A 17,454-nucleotide genomic window follows, 5' to 3' on the forward strand; every position below is an offset into this window, starting at 1 on the left:
CATCAAAAATATATCTACTCCATAAGTCATGGCTTGATGAGATTTTCTTTTTCTTGTTTGACAGTGATACCACTTGTGCACACCCATGATTCCACCAAACAGAAATTCAGATGGCTGACTGAAACAGACATTCAGATTTTCTTTTTCTTTTGGCTAGGCAAGGGGGCGCCGAATCCTGGCCGGTTTTTCTTGCCCTGGCGAAATGGATAACAAGATTATCACTCAGAAAACACAAATAACAGCATGGCAAATATTGTCAAAAGAATATTGTAAAGATAATGCAGATAAACATACTCTCATAGCATACTCATCAGTCTGACAATCCACCTCACACACCAGAGTCTTGGCTGCTAAGGTGCCATCATGCAAATGAAGATCATTTGATTAACTTCAGAAGATTGACAGTCTGTATGCAGAAAGAGATAATGGCAACACAAAATCAGGGTTTTAAAAATACAAACCTGGAATTTCGATCGCACCCCCTGTGCTGGGGCTATAACTGTTCTCTTCCCGTTTCAGCAAAAAATCAAAATCAACGTATGCAATCCATAGATGATGCCATAGAAAAAACTTTTGACATTATCAACTTCACAAGACTTCTTACAGTTATCAAACCAACAAAGAGACTTCAATGATATTTTAATCGGAATTTATTTTTAAAATTACCTGATTATAGTCTTCCAGCCAACTATATAATTTGCATGCTGACATCCAATTTTTAACCTGGCGCAACATTACTCCACTGTTGTCGAAGAGAGACGTTATTTTTCTTCGAGCAGCGTCTGGATCAGTTTCAATGCGAGCCATCTCCTTCTCCTTGAAAGAACATATAAAGTGTATTATAATAAAAGTTTCAAAGCAAGGTGATGCATATTGTGAAGAAAATTACTATAGAAAGAAAATTTACCTTTTCAAGCCCCTTCATCTTCTCTTTTCTTATCTCACAAAATACTGACTCTACTTCAACAACTTAGCAGAAGTAGTGTTAAAACAGTAGGCTAAGTCCAGACAATGTAACAAACAAAAAACCTGAAGCTCCAGGAGTTGAGTTTGCAATGCTTCTAACGCTTTCAACGACAAGTCTTTCGCATCAACTGCGAGAGCCTTTGACTGTTCTGGAAGTTTCGGAGTCCCCTCAATTTCTTCAAGTATCTTTCGAATCTGTGATTGTACATCAGCAAACTTCTCCTCCCGTGCATCTTTCAACAACTGTAGTCACTCTACTTCTATAAGCATATCTGACAATTGTTTCTTCATTACCGCTGACTCGTTGGGCTTTAGAACAATTAGTAACACATTAATGACGATATACCAAACTACAGTAACTAATTTTATCATCCAATTAAGGGGCAGAACTGCAAGTTTGTAAACTTAATTCCACATATACATCTGAAGTTTTGAGCTTTATAAAATCATCAGAGAATAGTTCGGAATTAGGTGTAAAAATCGTGTTTACTCACTAAACAACTTCCTCTCCGAGAACTGAAGCAAGACTAATAAGTTTTTCCTTCTCAAGATTCATCGCCTCGAGAAGGTTGTCTCTTGACTTCTCATCTTGATCAAATTTTCTCTGGTAAACACTCAAGCATTCATGTCGTATTTGAAGCAATATCTTGTGGCATTCATCATCCATGGCATGAGATTGGCTAGAGGTATGCTGCAAACAAATCAAGATTTGTAGTCAACTTCCCAAGAGATTAAACTCATACCAGGTAAAAACGAAGATACGAGTGTTAAAAGCCAAAAATAATTACTTGTAATTGCTCCAATTGTGCATTAACTTTTCTCTTGCAAACATCCAAGCACTCCTGTTTTAACTGATGCAGCATCCTTTTTCGTGCAGGTTCACACTGACCAACCTCATCCCATATTTTCTGCAAACAATCATGATTTCTATTCAACATCCAAGGAGATAAACATCCAAGCACTCCTGTTTTAATCATGATGTTTATAAGCATAAAAATAAAATTATGAGTGTTAAAAGCCTAAAATAATTACTTGTATTTGACGCAATAAAGTCTCACAAGTGGTTTCAGCAGCTGCTATAATTGCATTTAATTGCTCCAATGAGGCCTCATAAGTGGTGTCTGCCTCACAAGTGGTGTTTGCCCGAAATGTGTTCCCAGCATCCAATACCCCCGCAATCTCTTTCTGCTGACCAACTGATTGCTTATCTGCGAGCTCTGGATCCCGGTTCTTGGGGACTGCAGCATCTTCCTCTACCTCCTTTGAATCCGGTAATGCTTCTTCCTGTACAAGAATTCAAAGGATACCATAAGAATAAAAGCCATAGGCATCAGCCATATAGACAGTTCCAAAGTCATGTGTGTTTTGATTTGGATAGAAGGGTGCTGAAAAGAGTATTTATTTGTGAACTTGTTTACTGAATTCCTAGCCCATTCACGTTTGATCACTTCGACTAATTCCATTGTGTTAGGCTTCTTAGAATCAAAGACCACCCTGCACCTGTATTTCCAACTTTGCCTAAGCACAGAGGGAATAAAATCCATATTATCACAATAAGTATCATCCGACCATTTCGTGACCCAGTCCGCAGTGCTAATTTGACCGTACTTAGTAAATAAATGAGTAATGCCAGTACCCCTCGAAATTGCTTGTGAGAAGGCACAACATAAAAACAAGTAAAAAAAAAATTTATGGAAGAACTAAATTCAAAATTCCATTGGAACTTGCGGGAAGCCGGGAACCAAATGGATGATACCTTGATTTTCCTCCGGAAGGATGGTATGACATCCATCTTCTCCACCAGATCTGACGAAGGAAAAAACAAATGGGAACGGAAATAAGGAGTTCCAAACAAATGGGATACAAATGGAAAGGAAAATAAGTAAACCAACAAGCGAAAAACATCATTCGGAATTATAAATGTTGCAGACATAGTTTTGATAATTAGTATGAATCTGGTGAAAAACGCTGGTCGCAAACCTAAACCTATTTCAAATCTCTCGTATACTTATCATACAGGACAGGAGCGGCAAATTATAATAATGGCCTATATGGTCACATCAAGAACTACAAATGAGAAATTCTGCTTCAAAAGTTGAGAAGGAGTGTTTTTGGTAGGAGATTGAATTCACACGACAAAAACTAAGAATACCTTGGATATACGGTCTAAAGGAAAATGCATCATGCCAAGTTGAATTGTCAGCACCATTACGCTTCCAACTATCAGGTGTAGGTGTAGCCTTTATCGAATCTCGCATTCTGCATCAGGGTAGTGTGAGTAAGGTGAACAATATCCAACACGCATATAAGGATGAAAGATAACTTAAACAAATACGGAATGACTGTAGATTCAGTTGAAACTATTTTAAAGCTAATGACATCTTTCAAGCGTAGAGGTTAGAGACTATCGCTAGCAACGAGCTCAAACATCCCCTTATGTACCTTAAAAATTCTTTTGATCTCTGACGTTCAACTTCCAAATGTTCCACCATTCCACCAAGTACTTTCAAGTGTCCAGGCTCCAGCATTAGATACCCATCCCGAACCTAACAAAAGAAAAAAATAATTAGACCCAACAAAGTAGCTCAAGTTATCCTACAAGAAACCCCAGCATGAATATAAACAAATGACAAAAGAGTAACCCAAATTCGAGTCATTTCATTTCAATGATTAGAACAAACCTTGAAACCAACAAGAGCAAAAACTTGAAGATCTTTGATAGGTCTGTCCTCTATGGCATATACACATTGAACACCATCAGTCATAGACAACATAAGCACCCTCTGAAACCCTGGAGGTACACCCACAAGTCTTTGATCTGGATTATAAGATATATCAACTATCTCATTAACCTGCAAGAAAATATCGTTATTCAAGGTCAAATGATACATATTAAACAAATAACTATTTTACTTGTAAGAGCAAGCACTATGTAATTACTACCTGAAGAACAAGAGCATCGCGAAGAACAATATCATGTTGAGTGTCAATATCCTTAGGAAGCATACCATGGCCGCCACCACAAGACAACTTCATGTCAGATAACAAAAACCTGTTGATGATGAGTTTCCCTTTGTCAGCATCACTGAAGTTGCCAAAACCAGGTATCGAGTTATTCAACTCAGCAAGACATGGTTGCAACCATTTAATACTCAAATCCAATGATTTCCCAGGAAAACTATCAATCGAGGTAGTTTCTGCACCTGAATCTTCAGAAGATTGATCTTGATTAGGAGACAATAGACCAGGCATTTTTCCAGTACTTACAAATCCTGAAGCAGTATTCGTTGGATGTTTAGGGTTTTCGTTTGAAGACAGGAGATTTTTCTTCTTCGCCAGATGGCTTAATTTGGCTAGGCAAGGGGGCACCGTTACCACCGTATCCCGGCCGGTCTTCCCAAATTTGTTTTCCCAAGTAGTTATTTCAGTACAGTGTAGGTCCATGACTATATTATGTACAATGGACAACAAGACTATACAACAGACATTCATTGCTATTCTCTCATTTCAAAATACAATGGTTGAAAGTATTGTAATATATCAAAAATATATGGATAGCTTTTCGTCTATCCTATTTTGCAGCATGCTACACCGTTCTAGTAATTTGTTCAACTTATTAACTTCAGGAATTTCCTTAACATCGACTACCATATCATTACCATGAGATAGATAAGTATTCTGTCTTACTGTAAATTCACTTTCTGTACATTCACTTTCCTTTGAGCCGTAGTTAGTAGCAGCCTCCAATGTATCATTGTCATCTTGGTCAAAGTTCATTGGAATAGGTTCAATGGCCTTAATTGTCGATCGGTTGCTTCTGTGCTGAAGAGGGGTACATCCAATTTCAACCATTTCATCTAGAGAAGGTCTTGCTAGGGCATAAGTAGATCCACTTTCACCAGCACGTTGAGAAAGGGGGGAGTCGATATACATGTCTGTCTGTCTCGACCGCCACTTCAAAGGAGATGTCTCTTGACAGGGTTCCGAGCAGGATACACTCTGGTTTGCCAAAACATAAGCAACTGATGATGCCCCGCTTCTCAAATTCATTAATCGCCAATTAAAAATTCGTCTAAATATATCTGCCCATCTTGGAACTATACGGAAACTCGAACCATGAAGCTCCAGGTGAGCACTTTTTTGCAGCATTATGCTTGCCTCCATTGTTGCTAATTGCCAATCCATCATCTTACTTGAATGCACCAGGTACATGATTAAACACTTCTCCAGTTCTGATTTCTGGTTCTGGATGTCCTCACCCACATCAGAACCATGGTTCAGCCAAGACAGATCATCACCAAAAACTGGAAGCTCGCAGCTCTGTATTGTGCTTATGATGGGTTCAATTGAAGCAGATGTGCTCCACCCGGCACTTGGTAAATATAACTGGACAGCTCTATGCTCGTCAATATATTCCTCCAATAAACCAATCTCAGTACAAGGCCAACGGGCATAATTCATATCTGCTGCACAGGAAACTTCCTTGGCTGCTCTATCCAGTACAGAATTGAAAACCGAGATGCACTCATCGGGACCCACTAGAGAAACATCCTTCCTTTCAAGCAACTCTAGTGACCTGTTGACGTGGCCCATAACAAGTTCATGTGTTTTAACACAACGAAGAACAGGTTGTAAAGGTGCTTGATCTGCTAGCCATTGCAATCCCTCTACTAACCGATCATTACTGAAAAATCCATCCAGGTTATCTGCTTGCTGGCTCTCAAGAAGGTAGAGGACTGAGAAACTGCTAATCCTTGTTTTATCGATATAATGAAGCCCCAATTTATTGACAATTGTTGATGATGAATTCTCGACCTGCTCCTCATACGTGTCACTCAAGATCAGGAGAGGTGCACGCGAATTAGAGGGCAAGGAAACCAAAAGGTTGTTTAAGGAAGTTTTCTGAAGCTCCCATGATAATCCATGTGATGCAAGAAATACGACAGCACCAGAACCAGCAACTGCATCATCGGTTTTATCACCTCCTAAATCTCGAAGAACAGATAAACAACAGATGTCTTCACTCGAATTACTAACAGTCCATTTCTTCCATATAGATAAGTCTGGAGTGGAGACTGCTAGCTCATCATCATTTTCATTTCCAATACCCATCAGCTTAGACCGCAACCAAGAAGCTGCTGAATTAGTTTGTGCACTCCTAGTCTGACAGCACAGAATAAGTTTCCAGCAAAGGCATTTCGCATCTGGGTTTCTTTCACCAAGTATGGTGGCCACAACTTCAGAAACATTAAGCCTTGACCATGAGACTGCATGCCTTTCTCTTCTCTCCGTCAGGAGACGATCAATGTTAAGCTCACCAGCATGGCGTAGTTTCTTCACAAAACAACAAATAGAGTTAGAATCTCAAAGAAGTCAAAGATTGGGATTCCGCACATAGAAGACTTTCAAATACTTGAGCTATATAAGAGAATTGATTACTAAGAACCGAGCTGACACTCACTGATTTGTTTTGTCGGATTGGTGGACCAAATGACAACGAATTTAATGCTGCAATTGCTTCCAACTGCCTTTGTTCGCGTGCCTGCTTTTGTTTCGCAGAACGCCTTCTCCACATCCTGGCAGAAAAAAGACAGCATATTAACAAATCAAGTTACAGAAGCAACAGCTCCCACCAAGCAATTAGCCACTAACCTTAGGACAAGCTTAAGCTTTGCTGTGGCAGCCTCATTTTCTTGCTGAACCAGCTTAGCTTCTTCTTCATCGTCTTCTTCTTCTGCTGCTACTTCCTCTTCTTGATCAGTGACTATCAGCCCTTCATTTTCTTCTTTTTGGGGAATAACCGTCACTTCTATATTTTGTTCGGGAATGGTTACTACATTCAGAGGCGCTGACTTCTTCCCAGGAGATTCAACATACGAAACTGGGGTTCTCTCCATGGATATGGCTCTTCTCATAGTTTTCAGGGGTGTTACCTTTGGAAAAGAGCTAGGATTCATTTCCACAGAAACTTGAGGGGTCTCTGCTTGAGTGACTCTAGCCATTGCTGGTGGGGACAACGCAAAAAGACTTGAAGGGTGAATGCTTGGCGAGAAAGTAACTTCGGGCCATTGCTGATTACTGGTGATTGGATTTATTGGATTTATTGGCGTTGGCATTTCAAACACAGTCTGTGCTTGTGATGCACGTTTAGGAGGGGAGTAAACAGGCTGTGCTTGTGATACACGTTTAGCAGAGTAAGGTTTGAGGTCGGGCATCTGTTCATCAAGCGAACTTTTTGTTTTCGCAAACTGCAAGGGTTTAAGAGACTTAGTTGATATTCCAACTTGTTTGACTTCTTTGAATGGCAATTTGGCCTGATCAAAAGAAACATCCTCAAAAATTGTTCTCGACTTCTTGAGCAGAACAAGCTGCGAGCGCTTAGTTGGAAAATCCTCATCACTATTAAGGAATGCACCTTCCTTCACCATATACGGTTCTTCAAATTCTTTTATCACGAAACCGTGGTACTCCAGAAGCCTTTCAACATCTTCTCCCTGGGTTAATTAAAACACAGTAAAAAGAGTTAACAGGGTTTTAATTTAGATATACTTCATGAGTTGGAAATGAAACAAGTAACCCACTAATGAATCAATAAATACCTCCATTCCGAGCCATTTTGTAACTTGAGCAATAGGGATTCCCTGGCTATTTTGCAGACCACTGTGTAAGGAAGCAAGTGCTTGTGTTCGCAACTGGTCAAAACAAAATCCATTAATCACTTTGATAACATACACATGTTAAAGAATCTTGAAGTTAACAAATGCAGTATATTTACATAATGCGTTTATGGATGCAAATATAAGCAGATAATCTTTTTCTTTTTGATATATGGCATAGGCCCGGACCTGCCCCCTCACAGATTCGAAGCCACTGAGCCTACTTCCCGGAGCAGACCCAGCCCAACCCCATAAGTTACATAATAAGAGGAGTTTTCATGAGATCTCCAAACTCTTGAGCGGAGACCCGATCCGCTGACCTCAAGTATGAGAGTCAGGCTCCTGGCCAAAGGAAAATGAGTATGACGAGATGGTCTCCAATGCCCTAGCTAATTGTTACTAAAAGATAGAAGAGCATATATTTTCTATTGGTTTTTTGAGAGATGAGGTAGCCTCTAGATTTCACTTTCTAACAAGTTCTAATGCATCAGTAAGAAAAAAAGGTGATACCTTGGAAAAATGAGCATGCATCAGACATGCCTGAAGATAGGTTGCCTTTTGAGCCAGCCGAAAGAAGGCAATAAAATTACCAGTTCTGCAAGCCCTGAAATAAGAATACATATTGACGGTCAGTTTTTGCTTGACCCCAACAAAAAGAACCTTTAATAGGAAAAGCAATAACGACTACCTCGCTACATCACGAGCAAATAGGATCTCCGGGGTTTGTCTTATTTGTGGAGTCATCTTTGCAAGATCAAGTGAGAGCTCTGCCGGTTCAACCTATAACACGTTAACTGTATTTAGATACCTCTCTAGATATGAACTGAGCTCACAAGTACAAGAAAGGTCTAATCGCTCACTTTATAGCCAGGATGTTTGTCCAGTTTGAGAAGTGCATAATAACCCCTGAATTCTCTCTCTGACGGTATGTTGGTTCCTTTCTTCCTATGGTCATCATACATTTGAAATAACTCCACTGATGTCTTGTTCATTTGTTCAATGTTGAGATGTGCATCAAAGCCCTCTGAGAAGCCCTCTCCTTTCGTGTATTCACACAATTCATGCATGGCTATTATGTGCAGCCTTATCTAGCATCAAGGAGACGCGGAAGCATATAGATTAAGAAGCATAGAAATACCCATCAGATATTAGCCAATATATGATACAATGAGCATAAAAAGTGACAATTTCTGTTCAATAGTTCATATGTTTTCAATCATACACGAAGAAAATCTGGGGTGTATGAAACCTTAAGAGTGACGAGATAAATTATTTAGGTTGTTACCCCTTCCTATCCAGTATACTGAGTGCTAGTTTAAAATTTAAAATAATAACATTTGATGAGGGAAGAACCATTTGCTCCAGCATGGATATAGCATCATGATTGAAAATGTGCTGCATCCTAAGGTCCATTCTGACTGCTCTCATCCTATCCCACAGAAAGTTGTACAAAGGCAGAAAATTTTCACTGTAAGGTCCATCTAGCAAATCCAGAAGATAGGACACAGTCTTCTGCAAGACCGGCAAGGGCCTTATCAAGTCCACTTCCCTCTCAGCTGTCCTATTGTACTGTATGAGTTAGAAAAGAAAATATCATCACATGCCATTCCAAGAAACATAATGCTGATAGAAAAAACAAGCCATCTTTCTACCTTTTTTACAGCAAGTGATTCGGTGGTCTGATTTCGATCTCCTTCTAAGCGTTCAAACTTGTCAAGATCTCCTTTCCTCTCACGTTCCTTTCTTTCTGACTCTGAAACATAGTTAATACAAAACTTATCTTGTTGAATCAAATCCATCAGATGTTGTCCTTCTACAAACAGGTGCATATACCCAATTATAGGTCTTGATTTGAAAGGAAAAAACGTGGGCTCATTCCATCAGTGTTGTCTATAGCCCTCAATTACGAGCGGAACAATTCCATATTAGTACTCTAGGACAGGATCCCTTGCGTGGTCAACTGTCCATACTTATGATAGTTCTACCTTATATTGTATGGTTTGAACACTAAGAACTTGGAGGTGCTTTAGTTACATCGAGTCCAACATAGCTGGTCGTTAGAGCTTTACTTTTGCTCATTAGCGCTCCAATCATTTCCACATACTCAAAGATAAAATGAAGAATGTGCCCAAGTTTGTTCAACATCGATTTAAAAGCTGTATATACCTGGGCACATGTCCGGACATACACCAACTAGAGCGCCAGATGACTCCAAGCCTTCAGAATCCAATATAATATCCCCTGATGCATCCATGGGTTGTTCAGCAACTACTTTTCTTCTCTCTGCCATAGCTTGATCCTGCTTATTCCTTAAAACATCAGGACTGCTCTCTGCTGGTTCGGTGAGTTCAACCTTGAAACGGGCCAATCTCTTTGCCTTCGCTTGCGTTTCCCTGGTTTGGTTCATTCACATACAGCAGAACACATAAACCACCGGAATCCAAAATGTTGAGAGTATGAACAAATGAAACATATGAATAACAAGAAGTTACCTTTCAGTATCATCTTGGCTGTCATAGTTAGTTCCATGAAGAAATTCATCAGTAACATGAGTAAGTGACCTGGTTCTTTTGGAAACCTGAGAGCTTCTAGGTCTTGCTCCAGCAGACTCGGCAAGGTCAGGTATGAACTTGGAGGAGTTTTGTTGGGATTGTTTATTTGAAACATAATCCCACTTATTACCCAAATCCGGAGGAGATGCAAACCTAAAGGATAAGTCAACCAGATGATTTCCAAGAACATATAAAGAAAGAAAACAATAAAGACTAACAAGATGACTTTACCTTTCAGATCCATTGTGAGGGGAACGAGAATCTCTAGAATAAGAGTTACTGGCAGATTGTAAAGGAGGTGACCTGTTGCCTCTTGGATCTCGAAAGCTGGCAGCCATGGTGTTTGACCTGAATCACCACCATTGGAATTAGAATAAAATGAAACAAGGAAAGGCCATTTTTTGATGGTTTTCGTTTTCAGTCAGTTCAATTGGATGACTTTACCTTTCAGATTCATTGTGAGGCGCACGAGAATCTCTAGAATAAACGTTACTGGAAGATTGTAAAGGAGGTGACCTGTTGCCTCTTGGATCTCGAATGCTGGCACCAATGGTGTTTGACCTGAATCAACTCCATTGGGATTAAAAAAAAATGCAACAAGGAAAGGTCATTATCTGAGGGTTTTCTTTTTCAGTCAGTTTGGTGACAAGACTTTCACAATTAAATCAATCAGCATGGCATATGAAATGCCATACTAATGATGATATACGCTATAGAATTGTCAAAAAGAAAATTAGAGGCCGAGTTAACAGAGCACACATAAGGTCCATAACATAAGGATAGGAATCCCCTCAAGAATGCATGTAGATTTCTACGCCTATAGACTTGATACATAACTTCAATATATTAAAAAACTCCAACAATCCTGAGAAAAACCAACAACCTTCTCTCAATGGTAGTAAATGCAAGCATAAAAACAACAAGAATGACAATCACACCAAATAAATTAGTACGGCTTTGAATATAAATGAAATCAAATAAACAATAAGTTTGGTCTAGAAACCTACATCTGAATCTCTTCAGGTTGATCAAGATCTTCATATGAGACAACGCCTCTACCTCCAAAAGTTGGTGATGACATTCTTTGTGGATTTACTGAACTCCCATTATGGGGAGGAGAATGTCGCAAATCTGTTGGGGTTCCTAACCTATGAAATCAATGAAATAGGAATGAGAAAAGTAAGATGATAAAATATATGAAATGTAAACCTTTGGCAGAAAAACATAGACTAGATATGATGAGTACGTAAACAAGTCAGCGTAAAGGAGGTTCGCAGACAATCCCAAAGGTAGGGTATACTGTTTGGAAGGTAGGGGAACGTTCCTATGTCAAAACTTAATATCTTTTGCAGATAGAAAGTTTGCTACATGGTTCAGTGGAGTATACTGGTATAACATACAAGAAGGTTTTCCTTCAAACAATAACAGCATTAGTAATCTGAAAAAGTGAACAGTTACCTTCCAGTAAAACCCACAGTGGATTCTTGGGTGGACATTTCAGAACGAAAAGGAGGTGATCTGTTTCTTTTCGGGACTTGAGAGTTGACAGGCCTTGCAGTAATATTGGTTGCAGCATTACGCGAACCAAGATTAGGTTCAACAGGGGAAGACCTTTGATGAGATTGGAAACTAGAACCGTCAATTGGCACTTTTGAATGACTAACCCAACCAGGAGGAGATAATGTGGGCATCGGCGTGGACCTGAGGAAGACAATCACCATAAGGAGTCAAATTAATTATCGAATACAATATAAATTTTCTTTTTCATGAAAAAACAAACAGTGATGGACTAATGTGCTTACTGGATACAACTAAGTGCTGTTTACAAGTTATCCCCAAGACTCTCATTACATCTTGTAAACTCAAACAAGCTGCCCTTTCCTTTCTTTCTCATTTAAGTGCTTATTGCGTGAAGGTAAATACACAACTATCCAGCAGTAAGTAAAGCTTACCTCTCATTAAAACTTACACCGAAGTCTTCTTGACGCCCTTCATTACGGAAAGGAGGTGATCTGTTTCTTTTTGGAGCTTGAGGGTTGACAGGTCCGGCAGAAATTCTAGGAGCAACATTACGTGAACCAGGATATAGTTCACTTGTGGAGAACCTTTGATGAGTTTGAAAAGTAGAGCCATCATTTGATTGATTAACCCAACCAGGGGGAGATACTGAGGATGTGGGCCTGAGAAAGACAATCACCACCGTATGGATTCAATTTCAACTGATTTGTCGAATACAAAAAGGAAATTTATTTTTCATGGGATAACAACCAACACAGTATCATGTATGAACTAATATGGATATAGCAAGTGATGTTTACCAATTCCCCTTAACACTCTCATGAAACACACTAAACCTAAATAAAGCGTCTCTTTCTGTTCTTTCTCATTAAATATTTGTGGTTCCCAAACATCCAATATTATCCAAACAAAAACTGTATATCAGAATCCACTTAAGTGGTTCCAGCATTAACTAACAGATTGCATAGGCCGTGAAAACAAGTATCCATTCTGAGTATGGGCAATGAAAGCCAAGATTAATAGATCGTTTAGAAAATTTACCTCAAGGCTTCTTCAGAAGAGCTAAAAACACCTCTTCCATTAGAGTTATTTCCACCACCATCTAATGTAGACGATTGAAACCTTTGTGGAACTTCAGAAACCCTATTGTTATTAAAATCAGTAGAAAAACTCGTGCCAGGAGTTCCCAATCTACCACCACCAGTTAAACTGAAAAACATGACGGTGATGATGCAAATTTCAATTAAAAATTCAAAAAAAAAAAAAACCTAAAATAACAAAGCAAAACACTCAATTGGTTGGGGCAAATTCTCAAAGATACATTAAGAAAATAAAACGAAGCTAAAAGATGGATTACCTTGGAGATCTTTGCCGAGATTGAGAATCAGTTTGGATATTAGAAGGAATGGTTGGGAATGGAGCTTGATTTCCAATTGGTAGTGATGGACCTGAGTTCTTACTAAAACCCCCAAACGCCATTAACACAGGGGTTTCTCTCTCCCACTCGCTTTTTCTGTCTAAAACGATATTCAAAAATAGATTATGAAATTAGCCCGATTTTTATCCATGAAATACCCATTTTCCGTTTGTTCTTTTTTACAGTCCAAGAGTCAGCAAGTCGAGACTGCTGTTAAAAAACGGGATCACGGAGTTGACGGTATATCATGTAGGGCTGCACATGGGTTGGATTGGGTCGGTTTTTGCCTCACCCACCACCCAACCACTGATGGCGGGTAACAGAAGTTGTCACCCGCAACCAACCCATCATTACAATGGGTCGGTTTTCATCCGACTCACATTACGGTGGGTTGGATCGGGTTAGTGGTGGGTTACCCACCATAAATACAATGAACATTACATTACAGTTACAGAATTACAGTCTTACTGCTAAACTTACTTGTATACAAATAACTAAGACTCTTACAGATTGGATGTAATAGCTTTTATCGAAAAGCTGACCCCAAGTCAAGTGTAAACAATTAACATCATTAGAAGTTACTTAAAGTGTTTACAAAATAAAAATTCAGAGAAATAAGAAATTGGTGCAAAGTTGTAAACTGCATGCAAAGTGAAGAGAAGCTAGCGATGATTAGGATTAACGCATTATATATCATTACTTCAACGAATGTGGTTCATTTAGGATAGGTAATCTAAGGGTTAGAATTAATTTAAATATTTAGGCGGGTGGGTGGATTGGGTCGTGTGAGGGAAGCTGTCACCCACAGTCAACCCACCGTACCATGGGTTTTGATACTGTGACCCATAGTCGACCCACTCCTAGGTGGGTTGGGTCGGCTGTGGGTAATTTCAGGAGGGTGTGGGTTGAGTCGTTTTTGTGCATCCCTAGGTATATGAGTACGGGATGGCGGTGTGCAATATTGCATCGCCTCCCCAGGAAGTGCAACATTGCTAATAGGGGGTACCAAATTAAGTGGGGTGTACCAAAACTATAATAAAACAAAACAGATTTTCATATAGGACAAAACAGTTTTAGCCTTGGCTTGGTAGCCCCCCACTAAACCTGGCACCCCCGTTAGCAGCCTTCGAGGAAGTGTACTTTTAAAACCGGGCAGTAAAAGAGTGCCGATTGGTGAGAAAAATCACCAAAATATCGGACAGCTGTCTTCCGCGTATGTTTTTCAATGGTCGACCGATATATGGTCTGGAAGAAGACGGCACATTGTCTGTCTTATAGCGTTCACATCGACATCCATTACAACCGAAGTAAAACCCAATAGAGAATGAGAAAATCGGGATAAAAACTACTTTTATGGTGGTCTGTTTTTAGACATGTTCTCCTACTACTTAATTTTTAATGAGAATGATGAACGAACCATAACGCATGTTTTAAGACTAAGAATACGAGTGAAATTGTCGTATTGGCGATTCAGGTAAAAAGAAAGAATTTGAGAAAACATTCATAACGGCCAAATTAGATTGCTATAAGATGAGATCCAACACGGTTACAGAAATAGGAAAAAGAAAGAAAGCAATTATGGTAATGGAAATATATGTTTATTGACATGTATTAAAACATTCTTGAAAACTCGTTTTAGATAAGCATTGGATTTTAGTATAGCACAGATAGGGATGGAACTAGTTGTTGAGGTTGTGAAGATAGTTTAAGTTTCGTCATAAACTTAATAAAATCTGATTCTAGGATACAGATTCTAAGGTTTGTAAAATTGATAATTGAATTGATAATAATATTGATAAAAAGATGTGTTTCAAAACAAGAAGGCATGGCCTTTAAATAGGTTCACAAGAACCGACTAAACAGAAAAGAAAAAGGATATCTAATCAAACTAGGAAAGAAAAGAACTTGAAAGACAAGTAAACCTTAACAGACGTAAAGGATCAACTGTGAAAGTTTATACATACGTATGGGATCAACTGTTATAGTTGATACATAAATAAAGGATAAACAATCATTGTTGATACAGAGAAAGATGTACCACATCAGTCCCCCTTCTTGAAACAAACTCGTCTTCGAGTTAAAGTGTAGAAAGAACTTCATTCTCTCCATGAAATGTAAATATTTCTTGCACATTGAAGATATTAGAGATGTTCCAATTCGAAAGAAGATCAATAACATATGCATTGTCACTGATTTTCTTCAAAATCTTGAATGGTCCATATTTCTTCATCTTGGTCTTCTTTTCTGAGATGAATCATAACTAATTCTCCTTTATCAAAAGTATTAAGTCTTCTATGTTGATTTGCATCCTCTTTATACTTTTTATTAGAATTTGCGAGTTGTGACTTTACTTCTTGATGTATGAGTGAAGTTTTCTCAATAAAGTTATCTGCCTTAGCATTTGATTTACGCAGTTTGGAAAGCACTACCAAATCCAAAATATGATTAGGAATTTTAGAATAAACAATCTCAAAAGGTGTCTTACCTGTTGATCGATTGACTGAAGTGTTATAAGCAAATTCCATATTCAGAAGGAAATTGTCCCATTGCTTCTCTTTTCTTCCAATAACTTTGGCTCTAATCATACTTCCCAAAGAACGATTGATTACTTCAGTTTTTCCATCTGTTTAAGGGTGAGCAGTTGTACTATACTGAGGTTTAGTTCCCAAACGCATCCATAAAGACTTCCAAAAGTAGCTCAAAAACTTAGTGTCTCGATCAGAAGTAATTGTCTTGGGAATTCCATGCAGACGTACTACTTCTTTGAAAAATAAATAAGCAACATTGGAGGCATCTGTAATTTTCTTGCATGCTATAAAGTGAGTCATTTTTAAGTAACGATAAACAACCACCATAATAGAATCATTCCTCCTGGATGTACGTGGTAAACCAAGCACAAAGTCCATGCTAATATCCACCCAAGGTGCATCAAGAATTAGAAGTGGAGTATATAATCCAGTATTTTGAATATCCCCTTTAGACTGCTGACAAACCATGCATTTTTGTACGTACTTCTGGATGTATCGTTTAATTGAAGGCCAAAAATAACGTTCCTAAACCAAAATGTCCCCCCAGGCCACTTCCATGTAATTATTGGATCAGATGAAGACGTAAATAACATTGTGGTATACATAAAGGATTTCCTTTAAAAGAAAATCCATATTGAATGAGATAATCATCAACACTGCCTGTTGAAGAACTACACTTTTCCCAGAGTTTCTGAAATTCTTTCTCTTCACTATACATATCATTTAAGAAATCAAAATTCAAACTCTCATGTTTGAGAGTAACAAGAAGATGGGCTCTTCTACTCAAAGCATCAGCAACTTGATTAAGTTTTCCACTATGATGTTTAATATAAAATGTGTATTGATTGATTGTAGATAACCATCTATCATGCATTCTATTGACCTTAGCTGAAGTTTTCAAAAACTTAAGAGGTTGATTATCAGTATTGACAACAAACTCACTGTGAATAAGATAAGCATGCCAGTTCTTTAGATCTTGAACAAGAGCAACTAATTCTAACTCATAAGTAGACCACTTCTTCCTTGTATCTGACTTTTTTTAAGTATAGTATGCAACTGGATGTCCTTCTTGAGATAATACAGCACCTATACCAACAATTGAAGCATCACAGTGTATCTCAAATGGTTTATCAAAATTTGGCATGGCAAGAACATGAGCGCCACACAACTTTTCTTTGAGTAGGTTAAAGCTTTTATCTGCTTCTTCAGTCCATTCAAAAGTATCACACTTCAAACAATCTGTCAAACCAGCTGCAATAGTGCTAAAATTTCTCACAAATCTTTTATAAAAAAGATGTTAAACCAAGAAAACTGCGCACTTCACGGATAGATGTTGGAGTAGGACAATCAACAATTGCTTTGATCTTAGAATCATCCACATAAATACCAGTATCTGACACAACATAACCTAAGAAAGTGACGTTGTTTGTAAAGAAAGTACACTTCTTTAAGTTGACATACAAAACATTGTCCTGCAGTGCCTTAAAAACTTGAGATAAATGTTCAAAATTTTCTTCTTCATTGTTGCTAAAGATTAAGATGTCATCAAAATAGACTATGAAAAATTTGCCTAGAAAAGGTTGAAAAACTTGGTTCATGAGACGCATAAAAGTGCTAGGAGCATTAGTTAAACCAAAAGGCATTACTAACTATTCATATAAACCCTCTTTTGTCTTGAATGATGTCTTCCATTCATCACCTTCACGGACACGTATTTGATGATATCCACTACGTAAATCAAGTTTTGTAAACATTTTAGCAACAGAAAGCATAACAATCATATCATCAATTCTTGATATGGGAAACCTATATGGTAT

The 17,454-nt window shown here is 38.4% G+C and overlaps 2 protein-coding genes across 3 annotated transcripts; both read right to left on the reverse strand.

The window, feature by feature from the left end:
* Window positions 1-36: 36 nt before the first annotated feature.
* Window positions 37-4,474, reverse strand: LOC113336835. Its single transcript, XM_026582512.1, has 13 exons — window positions 3,910-4,474; window positions 3,648-3,818; window positions 3,409-3,512; window positions 3,119-3,225; window positions 2,723-2,772; window positions 1,999-2,250; window positions 1,755-1,874; window positions 1,461-1,657; window positions 908-1,275; window positions 667-816; window positions 462-570; window positions 295-347; window positions 37-194 (listed from the first exon to the last, which is right to left on the reverse strand). The coding sequence occupies exons 1-9, from the start codon at window positions 4,456-4,458 to the stop codon at window positions 1,257-1,259; spliced, it is 1,569 nt and encodes a 522-aa protein (XP_026438297.1). The 5' UTR covers window positions 4,459-4,474; the 3' UTR covers window positions 37-194; window positions 295-347; window positions 462-570; window positions 667-816; window positions 908-1,256.
* LOC113336834 (SAC3 family protein B-like) lies at window positions 4,441-13,211 on the reverse strand. 2 transcript variants are annotated; one of them, XM_026582509.1, is made up of 18 exons: window positions 13,050-13,211; window positions 12,734-12,901; window positions 12,127-12,354; window positions 11,633-11,875; window positions 11,182-11,322; window positions 10,619-10,735; window positions 10,406-10,522; window positions 10,115-10,327; window positions 9,789-10,015; window positions 9,275-9,375; window positions 8,976-9,191; window positions 8,483-8,710; window positions 8,311-8,402; window positions 8,133-8,226; window positions 7,566-7,658; window positions 6,619-7,460; window positions 6,428-6,542; window positions 4,441-6,300 (listed from the first exon to the last, which is right to left on the reverse strand). In XM_026582509.1, the coding sequence occupies exons 1-18, from the start codon at window positions 13,169-13,171 to the stop codon at window positions 4,507-4,509; spliced, it is 5,151 nt and encodes a 1,716-aa protein (XP_026438294.1). In that variant the 5' UTR covers window positions 13,172-13,211; the 3' UTR covers window positions 4,441-4,506. The 2 variants fall into 2 exon arrangements, with proteins under 2 accessions (XP_026438294.1, XP_026438295.1); XM_026582510.1 differs by lacking the exons at window positions 12,127-12,354; window positions 12,734-12,901; window positions 13,050-13,211 and adding an exon at window positions 11,977-12,106.
* Between the last annotated feature and the right edge of the window lie 4,243 nt (window positions 13,212-17,454).

The sequence above is a fragment of the Papaver somniferum genome, unplaced genomic scaffold (genome assembly GCF_003573695.1).
Source record: "Papaver somniferum cultivar HN1 unplaced genomic scaffold, ASM357369v1 unplaced-scaffold_154, whole genome shotgun sequence".
In the NCBI taxonomy this organism is placed as follows: Eukaryota; Viridiplantae; Streptophyta; class Magnoliopsida; order Ranunculales; family Papaveraceae; genus Papaver; species Papaver somniferum.